The sequence below is a fragment of the Podarcis gaigeae genome, assembly GCF_964106915.1.
Source record: "Podarcis gaigeae genome assembly, chromosome: 17".
Lineage (NCBI taxonomy): Eukaryota > Metazoa > Chordata > Lepidosauria > Squamata > Lacertidae > Podarcis > Podarcis gaigeae.
Genome location: NC_139694.1, coordinates 10,795,509 through 10,809,717, shown reverse-complemented (window position 1 = coordinate 10,809,717; position 14,209 = coordinate 10,795,509). Strand labels below are relative to the sequence as shown.

The 14,209-nt window shown below is 41.2% G+C and overlaps 1 protein-coding gene across 2 annotated transcripts in view; it reads right to left on the bottom strand.

Annotated features, from left to right (window-relative positions):
* DNAH6 (dynein axonemal heavy chain 6) overlaps positions 1-14,209 on the bottom strand; it is a 127,789-nt gene that overhangs the window by 76,418 nt on the left and 37,162 nt on the right. For both annotated transcript variants that reach the window (XM_083718044.1, XM_083718045.1), the window contains 13 exons: positions 13,974-14,135; positions 12,909-13,046; positions 12,646-12,813; positions 11,861-12,009; positions 11,173-11,280; positions 8,625-9,180; positions 8,350-8,472; positions 6,474-6,656; positions 5,804-5,947; positions 4,419-4,640; positions 3,230-3,377; positions 1,649-1,806; positions 135-266 (listed from right to left, as the gene is read on the bottom strand). In XM_083718044.1, the coding sequence (XP_083574170.1) occupies positions 135-266; positions 1,649-1,806; positions 3,230-3,377; positions 4,419-4,640; positions 5,804-5,947; positions 6,474-6,656; positions 8,350-8,472; positions 8,625-9,180; positions 11,173-11,280; positions 11,861-12,009; positions 12,646-12,813; positions 12,909-13,046; positions 13,974-14,135 (2,391 nt within the window). The remainder of the gene's footprint in view (positions 1-134; positions 267-1,648; positions 1,807-3,229; positions 3,378-4,418; positions 4,641-5,803; positions 5,948-6,473; positions 6,657-8,349; positions 8,473-8,624; positions 9,181-11,172; positions 11,281-11,860; positions 12,010-12,645; positions 12,814-12,908; positions 13,047-13,973; positions 14,136-14,209) is intronic.

The following is a 14,209-nucleotide window of genomic DNA, read 5'->3' as shown; positions in this document are numbered from 1 at the left end:
TTCAGCACTTCAGAAAGTAACACATGCTACTAAGAATCTGTATAAGTCCAGCATCTCAGAACAGCGTGTTATGACAGACTGAACAGAAGAATCTATTTTTTGTTCTTTGTTACTGTGGGGAAGTTGCTACTGACCTCGAAAATTTGTTTAAGGCTATGCTCAGAGGGTGTCGGAAGACACAGCATTGCGAAATGTCTAATGAAACGTGCTGTAACTGGATTACGTCCACCACCTGGAGGTGCACAGGCTGAACAAATAGTTACATCCTAGGGGGGGAAAGATCATAGATATTTTGCGTCAAAACATAATACTTAAGTCTTTAATCCTATAAAAACTTGTTTCTTACATTTAAACCACAGCTCAGATAACATGCCTGATTCCCTGTTCTCATTTTTAATTCAGCATCAAACTGTACTGATGAAATTCTATGTACAGTAAATATCAAGGCAGGCTAAAATTATTTGTGGTGGCTTGAACCTTGAACCTCATTCAATGCCCTTCAGCAATCATCAGGCGTAAGGAAATGCTGTGTCTGCATAAGCTGAAGGGGAAATGAAGCAGGTAGAAAGCAAAATGAATGAAGTTTAGAGATGTATAAGGCGGGCATAGGCAAACTCCAGCCCTCCTGATATTTGAGACTACAATTCCCATCATCCCTGACCACTGGTCCTGTTAGCTAGGGATGATGGGAATTGTAGTCCCAAACATCTGGAGGGCTGGAGTTTGCCTATGCTTGGTATAAGGCAATGTTTCCCAACCTTGTGCCTCCAGCTGTTTTTGAACTACAACTCCCATCATCCCTGACTAGCAAGACCAGTGGCAAGGGATGATGGGAATTGTAGTCCAAAAACAGCTGGAGGCACAAGGTTGGGAAACACTGGTATAAGGTATCATGATGGATATGTGTTTTTTAAAAAAGGTGGGGAAGCCTTTTTTGGAACTAAAGGGGGAGCGTATTGTCATAAAAAACCAGAAATAATAAAATTAAAAGCTGAAATGTGTAAGAGAAAGGATGAGCAAGTGAATGTTGGAATGTGAAGCTTGTGCTTTTCCAGAGAACCATAAGAGAAGGACAGAACAACATGTACACAGGAGCTATTGCTATAACTGTTGAGGACAGAGGAAGGAGAGAAAGCTAAGAAGGTTGCTATGCCTTGTGATTAAACCAGTGAAAGCCAGCAGAAAGAAGTGCTGCCATATACTGACATAACTGACCCTTTGCTTCCCTTTGTTTGGAAGTGTGCCATCCCTCAACCACTCGCTGGTTGAGTTTGTGCCACACTGTCCTTGCAACACCTAAGTAAATGTCCTGTCCAACTGACAATTGGAGTCTGGATCTTACTGATCCTATAGGCTGAACCCAGCTCATGGTAAACAGTGAGTGAGTGTGTTTTCCCCCAAAACCTCTGGCTATATATACATTATTTACACAATGGGTCCCACGTGATTGGCTGATTCAACTCCCCTCCTGGAACCTTATCGGGCTGCTCCTGCAGGCCAATCAGGTTGCTGCCTTCCAGGATCCTACCTGCCTATTGTTCTAGGAACCAAGCTCAGCACATAACAGGAACCTCAATACTTTCCCAACAGAACAGATAGTACTCAGATTATAGCATTCACTGTCACAACCAGCTGAAGGCAGACTTGCCTGTATTTCCTTCCAAAACAGTTTCTCTCTGTCGTAGAACCCTCCAAAGTCTTGATACTGTCGTAGTAGCTCAATAGGGGGCTGAGAACCATAACGATCCAATTTAGGCATGTTTAGATCGTCTACAAAAATGACAACTCTTTTTGACCCTGGTGCTCCTAAACAATAGAAGATTGGACAAACCACTGCTGGTAAGTTTTCCCCAAATAACAAAATTAATACACAATAGCACCAAGTTTTTTACACTTCAGAAATTAGCAGGCTTACAATGTTGTTAAACTGAAGTATCAGTTAAACTGAAATGGAACACTGATTAACCGAAGTTTATTATTTCAGAGTCTTTAATTTGACTATGGCAAATATTAAGAAAATTAAAGACCTGAATAATGTGGCAGAACGGTTAAAATATTACAGAAGTAAACATAAATGCCAAAATACAGATTGATTGTTGTCCTAATGTTGAAAGCAACAGAATCCTTTCTGGATGAATATGAAGTGATGTGTGAAAAACAATGCTGATTTTCAATCAGCCTGCATTACATGGAACTTTTTTCTTTACTGGAACCCCTAGTTTGGATCCAAGTTCTCTTTTAAGCAATTTTTATCCAAAGCCCTACTCAGACTTCAGGTTTGGGTGTTCAGTATATCTGATGTGACTGTGTTCTTAGATAATGCACTCGATTTAGATTTAGCCTTAAGCAAAGCAAATTTTATATTATTATGCAATTTATAGGAGGGAGATATATGTATCAGTGGCCTCAGGGCATGGGGTAGTATGCACAGGAAGGAGCAAAAGAGGATGAATGAAACATGTCCATAACAACCTCAGGTCAAAATATTGTTTCACTTCTCATTACAGTATGTGAAGATGTGTTGCATTTCCCAAATGTCAATGCTGCCCTCCTGTGTTAAACTGAATGGAGTACATCAGATTATAGCCTACACCAGGTGCAGGGAAGCTCTGGCTCTCCAGATGTTGCTGAACTAAAATTTCCATAATCCCGGGACATGTTCTGTGCTTGATGGGAGTTATAATAATAATAATAATAATTTTTTATTTATACCCCGCCCTCCCCAGCCAAGGCCGGGCTCAGAGCGGCTTACAAGCAATAATAAAAACAAGATGAATGATTACAACTTAAAAACAAAAATAAAATACAACATTAAAATAATGGAACATTAAAATATTAAAATGTAGCCTCATCGCAGGAGGAGAAGGAAAAGAAAGGAAAAAAAAGAGAGGGAGGGAATCAAATATAGTTATAGTTATAGTTCAGCAGTATCAGGAAGGACAAACATTCCTCACCCCAGGCCTACATTTAACTAAAACCAACAGCTTTAAAACTAAAGAACTCTGAATCTTCTTTCTTCCTGCTGCTTCCAGGTGTAATTATTTAGCCTTATCTCTGGGAGAATTCTTCTCCATAATTCTGTAGGAAAACCATAGGTAATTTGGGAAAATTTACTTTGCACTAACCTGTGGTGGAGTGTTGTTGAAATCAGCAAAAAGAATGAAGAGTTGATTACAAGGAATACAGCCAACACAATTTAGGCAACAAAATATACTAAAAACCTCTTTACCTAAAATATTTTTCCGTTTCTTTTCTAATTTCGATTCAATAATTTCCTGCGTCCTTATAGATGAAGTCTGAGCAGAGAAATTTAGGTAAACGGGAACATAACCAGCTTCCTCTTGTATTCGGTTTAGCAGTGCCCTTGCAACTACAGACTTCAAATGACAAAAAAAAAAAGTATAGCAAGCAACAGTTCATTATACACACAAAAAATCATTGCAGTTACATTCGGAAATATTATTAGCTCCTCATAATGAGTAGAATTCTCCAATGGACTATACACAGAGAAATCTAGATTTGAGAGATTGTTCCCTGAACAACTATTTTGAATTTATGCCACTGAAATTTACCACTATCAAGTTGCTAAGTCAGCTAACAATGAGCTTTTTCATGGTCACTGGATTTAAAAAATTGTGCTATCTGAAAATTTTGATGGCTTACTTTTCCAAAATATTAATCAAACTTGTTAAATAGCAAAATGTTTACAATGCATCATTTTGTTTTGGAACCTATTTTTCCACTTTTACCCTAATCATTAAATTAGAAGATAATTAGAACATTACAGAAGTAATTTATTCAGTGCCTCTCCCTACAATATTATCTACATGTTCTCCACTCTCTTGAGGAATCTCTAAAGATTTACAGTATTTTTCGCCCTATAGGATGCACCGGCCCATAGGACGCACCTAGGGGTTTTTTTGGGGGGGGGAAATAAAGGGGGAAAAATTATTTTCCCCCCCCCAGCCACGGGGCTGGGGCAGGGGAAGCCCGAGCTTCTAAAAACGCACCTACCGCAGGGCTCCCTAGGCTGCGGACGTCTGCTTCAACACGCCCCGCGCTCCTGGCAGCAGGCTGCTATCCGCAGCCTAGGGGGTCCTGCGGGAACTCCCGCGGGCTCCCCAGGCTTGCTGATAGCTTCCTGAAGCTTGGAGAGCGAGAGGGGTCGGTGCGCACCGACCCCTCTCGTTCTCCAAGCTTGAGCGAGAGCCTGCATCTGCCCCATAGGACGCATACAGATTTCCCCTTCATTTTTGGAGGGGAAAAAGTGTGTCCTATAGGGCGAAAAATATGGTAATTAAAACACTGCCTTAACTAATGTCCCTTAAAATTACTAATTAATAACTTGGTGGATTTTATGTTTTTGGATTTATATAAATGATTTAACTATTTTGTTAAGCAGCCAAAAGAAATCTCACCTTGCCAACCCCAGTTATCCCTGTGAACAACACAGAGTGTCTGACAGCCAGCAATTTTTCCATGAGAAAGCCATAGCGCACGGTGTCAGTCGTAGGAACAAGCATTTCAAAAAATGGTACAGTGTGACTGTATTTAAATGTAGGGATAATCCGCTCCCAAGGATCCAGTCGCTTTGTCTCAAAATCAATGAAAAGACTCCACAAATCACCAGAAGTTGGAAGCTAGAAAGAGGAAATAATCACATTCATCCTTGTCAAGAAATGGGAAGAAGAGTTGGAATAAATGGCAAAAGGGATGATTGGTCTTACCTGACCATAGATTCGATAGGTATCAAATTAGGGAAACAGCTCTCATTGTACAGGCATATAAGGGTTTTGAATTATTTTGTCACATACATGCATACCCTGTTCAGAATTTCTCCCTGATTTCTAGACCTGTGGACTACTCTTCCTTCAAGACAGGAGCCGACAATTATTAGCTTGGGATGATAGGTAGAAGCAGGGGTTGGTGGAAGGGTGTTATATATAAAACCGGTTTCTGAATTTTAGAAATTTTAATATTTTAACGACTGTTTTCATGACTGTTTTACTAGCTGTATTTCACCCTCCAACGATTCTATAATAAAGGGCAAGACAGAAACTTTACAAATAAACAAATTCTTGGGCATCTTCTCACAATCATGAAGGCCGGAGCTTTGTTTTGAAGTGTAAGGCCTTCAAAAGGCACTCCATGTTAGAGCCCAAACTGCACATTGTGAATCGCAATAGAAGTTATTGCTGCTAATTGCATTTATTTGTTGCTTATTGCATAAAATGCCTCAGAGTTTCATCACAAAGATATTAAAACACAATTGACACAAAGAGCTCACCCTTCAATAAAATAAAAAGGACAAATCCTACTCCAACCTGCTAAAAGATTAACACAGGCTATCATAATATATAACCCCAATTAAGAGCCAAACACCTGGGAGGACAGGAATGTTTTTGCTTGATGCCTAAATCTGATAGTGATGGCACCAGGCATATCTTTCTCCAAAAGGCCTCCCACAATCAGGAGCCACCACTGAGAAGGCCTGTTCTTGTGTTGCCACCCTCTGCACCTCCCTCAGAGGGGACATGGGTGATAAACATAGGGTCCAGTTATGAAGATTCATGGATATTCCTTCACACCTGGAATTCGTGAATGAATTTTGTAGGTCACAAAAAATTGGGTTTAGCTACCCAATTAAAAAATGAATTGTTTGCGGGGCATGTCTGACTCCAAGAGCACTTGTAGAAGTGCCTCTATACAGTCTGTATTCAAAGAAAAATTCTTCCTGCTCTTCCAGATTACGCTCACAATCACTATAAATTAAAATGTGTAAGCAAAATAGTATGCTTCATACCTTGGCATCGGGGTTATCTTCAAACTGCTGTCTTATAAATGTATCGAAACCATCCCAACAGTTCTCTGTTAAATTTCCACCAACTGACCACAAATAACAGAAAACAAAAGTCTGGCATACAAGAGAATTTAACCTAGATTGTTCCTGTACAAAGAAGAAAAGGAAAATAAATACTTTTTTAAAAAAATACGTGCACTATTTTCCCCATACCAAATTAACATACAGAAAACTCCAGCAATCTGAATGATGTGCTTATCATTCAATATGTTTTTGATTAAGAAACCTGAGCTGCAACAATTCCTTTGAACTCACATCCCCAAGATGCAGTTTCAGATGCCTGGTCAAAACTGTTTTTGTTTTGTTTTTTGCTTGTTTTTAGGAGGCCTTTGCACCCTGAATGCTTCTCAGATGATCTAAAAGTATATTTTTTAACTGAGATTTTAATTTTTTGAGAAAAACTTGCATGAATGAGCAGCACCACGTTCACAATAAACTGCTAAGTGGAATCACCCATCCAACAATACACACACACACACGAGTTATTAAGTTATAAAAGGGATTATCTGGGAAGACCCACACAGAAATAGTTATTTAAAAGAATAACAAGATATTGATACTGAGGTCTTCCCCCATAATCTACAGACACAAGGAGTAAGGTAAATAGCTATACCATTGACATATTGGGACCTCCCTTTCCAAGGAGCAGTGATTCCAGTAAACAGCAGAGAGTTGTAACTTTACTGATGTCCACTTGAGATATAGCTTGCGAACACTTTTTGTGAACATATTTCAGGCCGCCTTCAACGTAATGGCAAAACAAGTCAAACAAGTATGTTCGTGTTTCCTCATTGAACTAAAAAACAGAATAAATATTTGTGCACAGTTACTATCTTATCCCACTTTGAGAAGTACAGCTCCTAAAATGAAACCCATTTGACATATTAATCCGTATGTGAAACATACAATTCCCGCTCACCCCCCCCTTGGGTGGGCGGAGTTTGCGACACCGCGCGGGCTCCTGGGACCGGGGAGCCACCCACCTTGTTACAGGGAGGCCATTGCTCCGCCCCCATCTCAGCAGGCCTATGGGCAGCCAGCTGGGGGTGGGGCAAGGACCAGCAAAGGACCGATGCTCTTCAGCCCAGGCTCACTTGTTTTTCTTTCCAGGTTCACCTGCCCAACCATCCCTGCATATAACATGGTCTTCTGCTGCAGGCTAACCTCTTGCTTTACAGGTCAGCGGGAGCTGCTATGGTCGGATGATGGTTGCTATATTCAGAACCGAGAAGGAATTTTCCTGCGTTGGCAGGTTTCGCCTTCCCCATAGCATCTCGTCACAACTTTGGCGGTTTTAGGCCTTGGTCGGTATTCCATAGTCTATCTGTGAGTCGGGGGCAGCATATTGATGCACCCCTATGAGGCAGCGTTTGCAGGGCCTGTTAAAGGGTTGATTGTGGGGGTCACTGGCCCTACAGCGGCGGCATATAGGTCAAACTCCAAGCTAGGTGAAGTGGGAGGGCAGGCTGGGTAAGTTCATGCTTTCCAGTCCCCTCCCACAACATCTGATTGCCCTGCGCATCCTCAGCCCCTATCGGGCACGAGAGGGATACCTTCCAAGGCCTAAGCCAAGGTTCCTACACCTGAAAATAAATAAAGCAGTGGCTTAATTTAAACCCAGGGGACGCGGGTGGCACTGTGGGTTAAACCACAGAGGCCAGGACTTGCCGATCAGAAGGTCGGCAGTTCGAATCCCCGCGACGGGATGAGCTCCTGTTGTTCAGTCCCAGCTCCTGCCAACCTAGCAGTTTGAAAGCATGTCAAGTGCAAGTAGATAAATAGGTACCACTCCGGCGGGAAGGTAAACAGTGTTTCCATGTGCTGCTCTGGTTCGCCAGAAGCAGCTTATTCATGCTGGCCACATGACCCGGAAGCTGTACGCCAGCTCCCTCGGCCAGTAAAGCGAGATGAGCGCCACAACCCCAGAGTCGGTCACGACTGGACCTAATGGTCAGAGGTCCCTTTACCTTTACCTTTTAATTTAAACCCATACATTGTTGTCATGTCTCATCTCTTCGGTTTGTGGTGGGCTCCAGGAACAGGGTTTTAGTGCATGGGCTTGCAAATCACTTTCCCCAGTATTGTAGTGCCCCATGCTGACCAAAGTAGAGCGAAAACAAAGCCACTGAGAAACTAGAGGGTCTGAGCATGTTTGAAAGCCTCCAGAAGCATTAAAAATATATATTTTAAAATATTGCTCCAAGAAGCAACCTTTGCCTCCTGTCCACAGCCCCAGTGAGGTTTCAGCACCACAGAGCGTTGGGTGTCAGTTAAAAAGAACACTGAAAGTTTCCCCTTTTGCTTAAAAGTGCTTTTGCAAAACCTACTCTCCACAGAGTGTTGGGTGTCAGTTAAAAAGAACACTGAAAGTTTCCCCTTTTGCTTAAAAGTGCTTTTGCAAAACCTACTCTCCACAGAGCGTTGGGTGTCAGTTAAAAAGAACACTGAAAGTTTCCCCTTTTGCTTAAAAGTGCTTTTGCAAAACCTACTCTGTCTTCAAGGCCTGCCATCCAAGTCTTCACATATGGGATCCACTTCAGTTCCTCAGGATCAATGTAGACCATTCCGCATCGGCTAACTGTAGCAGGTGAAGCAACCCTCAAGTCTTCCACCTGAAAGTCATGGATATTGCTTATTTCTGCTTCAGTATATAAATGTAAAAAGCCATAAGCAAAGATGCAAATAAATAGTGCGATATCTTTGTTCCAGTTATGCACTGAATGAAGAATTAGAAAAAAAAATTGAACCTGAGAAAGAAAAGTACCTCAAACATCATGTGAATGTACGGTGTGAGTTTGATTCTTTCGCTGTTAGCCAGGCAAAGCATCTTGTTATCATCCAAAACGGTGTTTAGGTTTTCAATCCATAAGGCATCCACAGGTCCATCACTGATGATCCATTTATGATCTTCAGAGGTGTCAACCACAGCAGCTCGAACGCTAAGAGCCATCAGGCCATCTTTCCACTCCAAAGTTAAATTGTTAACCTCACCATATAGTTCACCCATTGTAATTGATTTAGGGTTCAGAACATATGTTTTAACAGGCTGGTAGAAAGGGTTTTCTTCACCCGCTTCATGCAATGCTGCAAGGCTATCTGCCAGAACCTGGTAAACTGTAGTTTTCCCACCTCCGGTTGGTCCAACGAGCATGACACCATGCCTTACCAGCATTGTTTCAAAAAGTTGTATGACTTTATGAACCATGGTATCTTCAGCCTGTAATCCTTTGGAAAGCATGACATCTATTATTGTTGACTGTAGAGTTCCATAGTCATGCTCTGGTATTATGACTCCAGGAAAGAGGTCAGATATAATCCCACTGAAAGAAGTGAAAGCAAAAGCTTTATTTGATTAAAGTATTTCTATCCCATCTCTCCTACCCTCAAGACAATACTTAAACAACGAAGCAGAACAATAACCCACATTTTATGCAGCAAAGAAGACAGATTTGAGCTTATGTGTGAATCCCCATTCTGTCCAGTGTGGACTCTACAATATATTCAGTTTCATCAACCGATTTCCCCTTTACTAGGAGGTAAGTAGACTGTTCCCACCCTGGAACCACAGAAAAGGGGGATTCCTAAGTAAACTCAAATTCCCCCTTTCTTTCATGGATCCAGGATGGGGCAATCTTGCAAGTAAGTATGCATACAAGCAATGTACATCAACAGCAATGTACAGTGTGACTGAATTTGGGAGATGCTGCCTTTGGTGAAAGGGACCTCCCAAAGGTAGCATCTGTTGATGTGTACGGAAGGTGTAGGACTGACTTCCACATGCTGACCCTGTAGTTTTCCATAGAGCAGAGTTGGTTGTTGTGGCGATCACACAGGGTCCCCGGACGTTTGACGGTCTATTGATCCCTGTGCCACCACTGTGCTCACTTCCCTGCTGCCACCAACCCGTTTCTCTCGGGTACACACTAAGTCCAGACAGTTGTTAACATTAAACCAAATAAACAAGTTTATTTTATAAGCCTTAACCAGTTTATGGTTTCAGATATTTTTTGTCAGTTTCTTAACCTTAGTTTCTTTACCGGCCTATCCCCTTCCTAATACCTTCTGACTGATTATCCCACTGTTTAACTGACTCCTCCTAACAGATTCTCTCACTCTCTCACAACAGACTAGCCCAACCCACAGACTTATCCTCCCTCTCTCTTCTCTAACTCCAGACTGACTTCTTAACAACTCTAACTCCTCCCCTTGGGTTCCTATTGATTAATCATTTTACACTTAGTTAACCCTTTCCTTATGAACCCAGTATGATGTCACACACCTAGGAGGGCAAACGCCACAGTTGTACTCTAGGGAGAAAGCAATACTACTCTCAGAGGCTTCCACTCTTTGGGCGTGATATAGTCCTTCAGCCACAAGGAGATGGTTAAAGTGGGCTACTTTACTCAGAGGGAAGACTAGGGTTGACTGAAGGAAACAAATAAAGCATCGCTGGAGTCATTGGTTCTGGAAAAATAAACATTAAGCGTCCTCTTCCTTTTGCTTGGATGGAATGGCCGAAGTCAGTAAGACAATTTACTCTGAACAGTAGAAACTGGAGCTGATCTCTGGAATAAAGGCAGAATCTGTCTTTGGTAGACTTAAACAATGAAAACAGCAGGATGGCAGAGTAACTGATCTTGCTAAATAGGAAGGCACGCTTGTAACTGTGACAACAGCTCCATCTGGTACGCAAGCTGAGACCCTACCTGCCTACAGACTGCCTCGCCTGAGTGGTGCATGCTCTAGTTATCTCCTGCTTCAACTACCGCAATGCACTTTACATAGGGCTACCTTTGAATGTGACCTAGAAACTACAATTAATCCAGGATGTGGCAGCTAGACTGGTGACTAGGAGTGGCCGTTGAGACCATACAACACAGGTCCTGAAAGACCTACTTTGTCTCCTAGTATGTTTCCGAGCACAATTCAAAGTGTTGGTGCTGACCTTTAAAGCCCTAAACGGCCTTGGCCCAGTATACCTGAAGGAGCATCTCCACCTCCATCACTGAGATCCAGCTCCGTGGGGCCTTCTGGCGATTCCCTCACTGCGAGAAGTGAGGTTACAAGTAGTGTAGTGACGCCCGCCCTGTGGAACACCCTCCCATCAGATGTCAAGGAAATTTTTTATATTATAAACAAGTAAGTTTAAGTATTCAAATGGTTGAAAATGGTTGTGTAGTTAATTTCTATTGTCATTTAATGATTATCTTATAGCATTCCTACTGGAAATAACAGAAGAGTCATATTCACTTATGGAAAAATAAAGATTCCGTGTTTAATTAAAGAAAACGCTAATTTACTAAGAAATGTACCTGAACAAAACAGCATCATCTGTAAGAAATTTTGGAAGGTTGGAATCTCGTAATGCTCTTATTAATACAACATCCTCATTCAGATTTGGATTCTCTCTCTTTAGTGACCTACAATTATAGAAACATTTTTTAGCATATATTAACAGAATTATGATTACCAATAAAAGTTATTTTTAAAAAATTGATATGCATATTTTGGTTGCAGAACTGCATCATTAAATTTGCAGGAATGCAACTATGAAAGAATAACTGCATTTCAGTTTATGTATTGGTTTAGAGCATGTAGATTAAATAGGTTCACATTAAAACGTGAACAAATTTATCTCCCTGCCCCACCCCATCTCTAGCTCCACATAACCAGGAGCAGTCTCATTTCCTGCAGCATCAAGATATTTTCACATATACAGTCCACAGAGGTTTATCTCAGAAATTAAGAGAAACAATCAGTGCTAGAGCTTTAATGCCACAAAGAACTTTAAATTTGTAACAGCCCATATCTGCAAAAAATTATAAAATTTAGATGCAATAGTAGTAGTGTGGCAGTTTTTTATTTAAAACAAATAGGACCAACAAATAAGATGTATATATTTCTAAGTTGGGTATGTAAATAAAATGGTTATATGTTGGGCATGTTGATAAGTGAATATCCAAATTAAAATTATAGCTCATGCAGTATGCAGATTCTTACCCAGCCATGACCAAAACAGATTTGACAGCTCTCATTCCAAAATCATAGTGGTCCTGTTGAGAAAGCTGCTCACTACACAGTTTGTACATCTGAGTCATCTTTCTTGCAAGTGTTTTACTTGATTCAAATCCTTCTGAATACAAAATAACCTAAAGTACAAAAAAGGCATGTGGTGTGTTCTTACAAAATAAAAGAAATTTTAAATATTGGCAGAGCATCAGTAAGTGTACAATGTGACTCCAAGAGAAGGCTCAACAATATGCAGCTGAGATGGAACCATTGGTCTTATCTGAAAGGTATTTCTACCTGAGTGTAATGATGTGGGTTAGTGCTCCCCCTAGTGAAGGGGTCAGCAAACTTTTTCAGCAGGGGGCCGGTCCACTGTCCCTCAGACCTTGGGGGGGTAGACTATATTTTGAAGGGGGGGAATGAATGAATTCCTATGCCCCACAAATAACCCAGAGATGCCTTTTAAATAAAAGCACACATTCTACTCATGTAAGAACACAGTGATTCCCGGACTGTCCATGGGCTGGATTTAGAAGGCGATTGGGCCCAATCTGGTCCCCGGGCCTTAGTTTGCCTCCCCATGCCCTAGTGCGTAAACTAACTGTTGCAAAGAAGACATAATAACAGAAATATGAAAAAGAGATCCTGGAGTAGTTTCCCCCCCCCGATGTTCAACTATTGGCCACCTTAAAGACAACTGTTCCAGTTCGTTATTCCCACGTTGTCATTTTCTGCTCTCAAACACTTTCTGCATAATCATATATATTAAAAGGTACCTCAGCAATCAAAGCATAGTTAGGAACCATCATTGAAAATGGCCTGAAAAGTGCTTTCAGATTGTCAGGTAATTCTGTCCGTCCAGCATAGCCGGGATTCATTGTAATGAAGGCCGCACAAGTCATCACCAATTTTATTTCACGTCCCTCAAACATAAACCGAGAGAGCTGTTTGAAAGAACAATTTAAGAACAATATTACATTGTGAAAATTATTAAGACCATGAAACAGAGCTTCTGTTATCCCGGAAACACAGAAATTACCTTAGCAGCTTTAGCATTCCTAATGGTTATCAACTGTTGAGCAATAACAGATAGAACTTCAATATCAATTCGGTTGAATTCGTCAAAGCAGCACCATGCTCCAGATTGCGCCAAGCCGCTGAAGAAACGTCCCATCATCTGGAACAATAGTCCATCTTAGTTAACATGTCTCAGTTATCTCTCTCCAAAAGCTGTGATTTCAGGCAATAAACTCTTAAGGCATAGAGTAAAAGGAGTGTATCTCTGTTGCTCACATGAGCGCTGGGTTATATGTCCTTAGTTCTCTCCTTCTGGTAGTGCAAGGCATGAACCAAATACTATATAATTCTGCTCTAAAACTGATATCGTTATACTATTTACTACAATGGTATGCTGAGATCCATAAATCATTAAACATAAAAATAACAATAATGACTTAGACAATATATCATTGTTGTGGTTTGTGTAGCTTAAATATGGCTTAGCTGCACATCTGAAGGTGACCAAGCTCACAAACCATACTTGTGGCCAACAAACCAGGATTTGAAGTTAGCTTGGCTAATCTCTGCTTCAGTTAATTGTGGCTTATTGCCACATCTGAATGCTGTATCCTGCTTTAAAGCTAATTTGTTGTGTCTCTCTACACCTGCAGCCTGCCTGGTTACGGAAAAGCGAGGGAAGAGAGGACCATGAGCCAATCAAAATAGGTATCCTAAGTCCAGTGTGCCATGTGCAACATAGCTGGGTGTCCAGGGAATTTCATTTGGGATATATCCTCAAAAGATGCAACAGTTGCTAGTTAGTTTATCAGTAAGGGCAGTGTTGGTTGTGAAGACACTATTCCATTACAGTCATCTTGCCAACAGTCATTGGTGGTACAGTCCTACTGGGTTTTTTTAAGCACAGGTTATATTTCTTCTCACAATCCCATACTTTACACCAACCATGAGCTCAGCATCCAACGGTTATTGCAGTGTCTGAAAATATTATTTGTTAATGGAAATTACAAATTGCAGGAACTTCATCAGCTCCGTTAACACGAAATGCAACAGAACAATAAAGGTGTTCACATATCATGCTCCATACCTTGTAATCCAAGCCATCTGAACAGTTAAACACAACACACTGGATGGCAAGCGCTTTTGCGAGGTCTTTGGTAGTTTCTGTTTTCCCAGTGCCAGCAGGTCCAGCTGGGGCTCCACCGAGGTCAAGTTGCAATGCTCCCATAAGGCAGAGGTAGCAGCGATCCTGAGTCAAAGTGTAGAAAGTTACACATGCATAGACACTGAACAGTGCTATGAAATTATGTCCTAATTAAAATA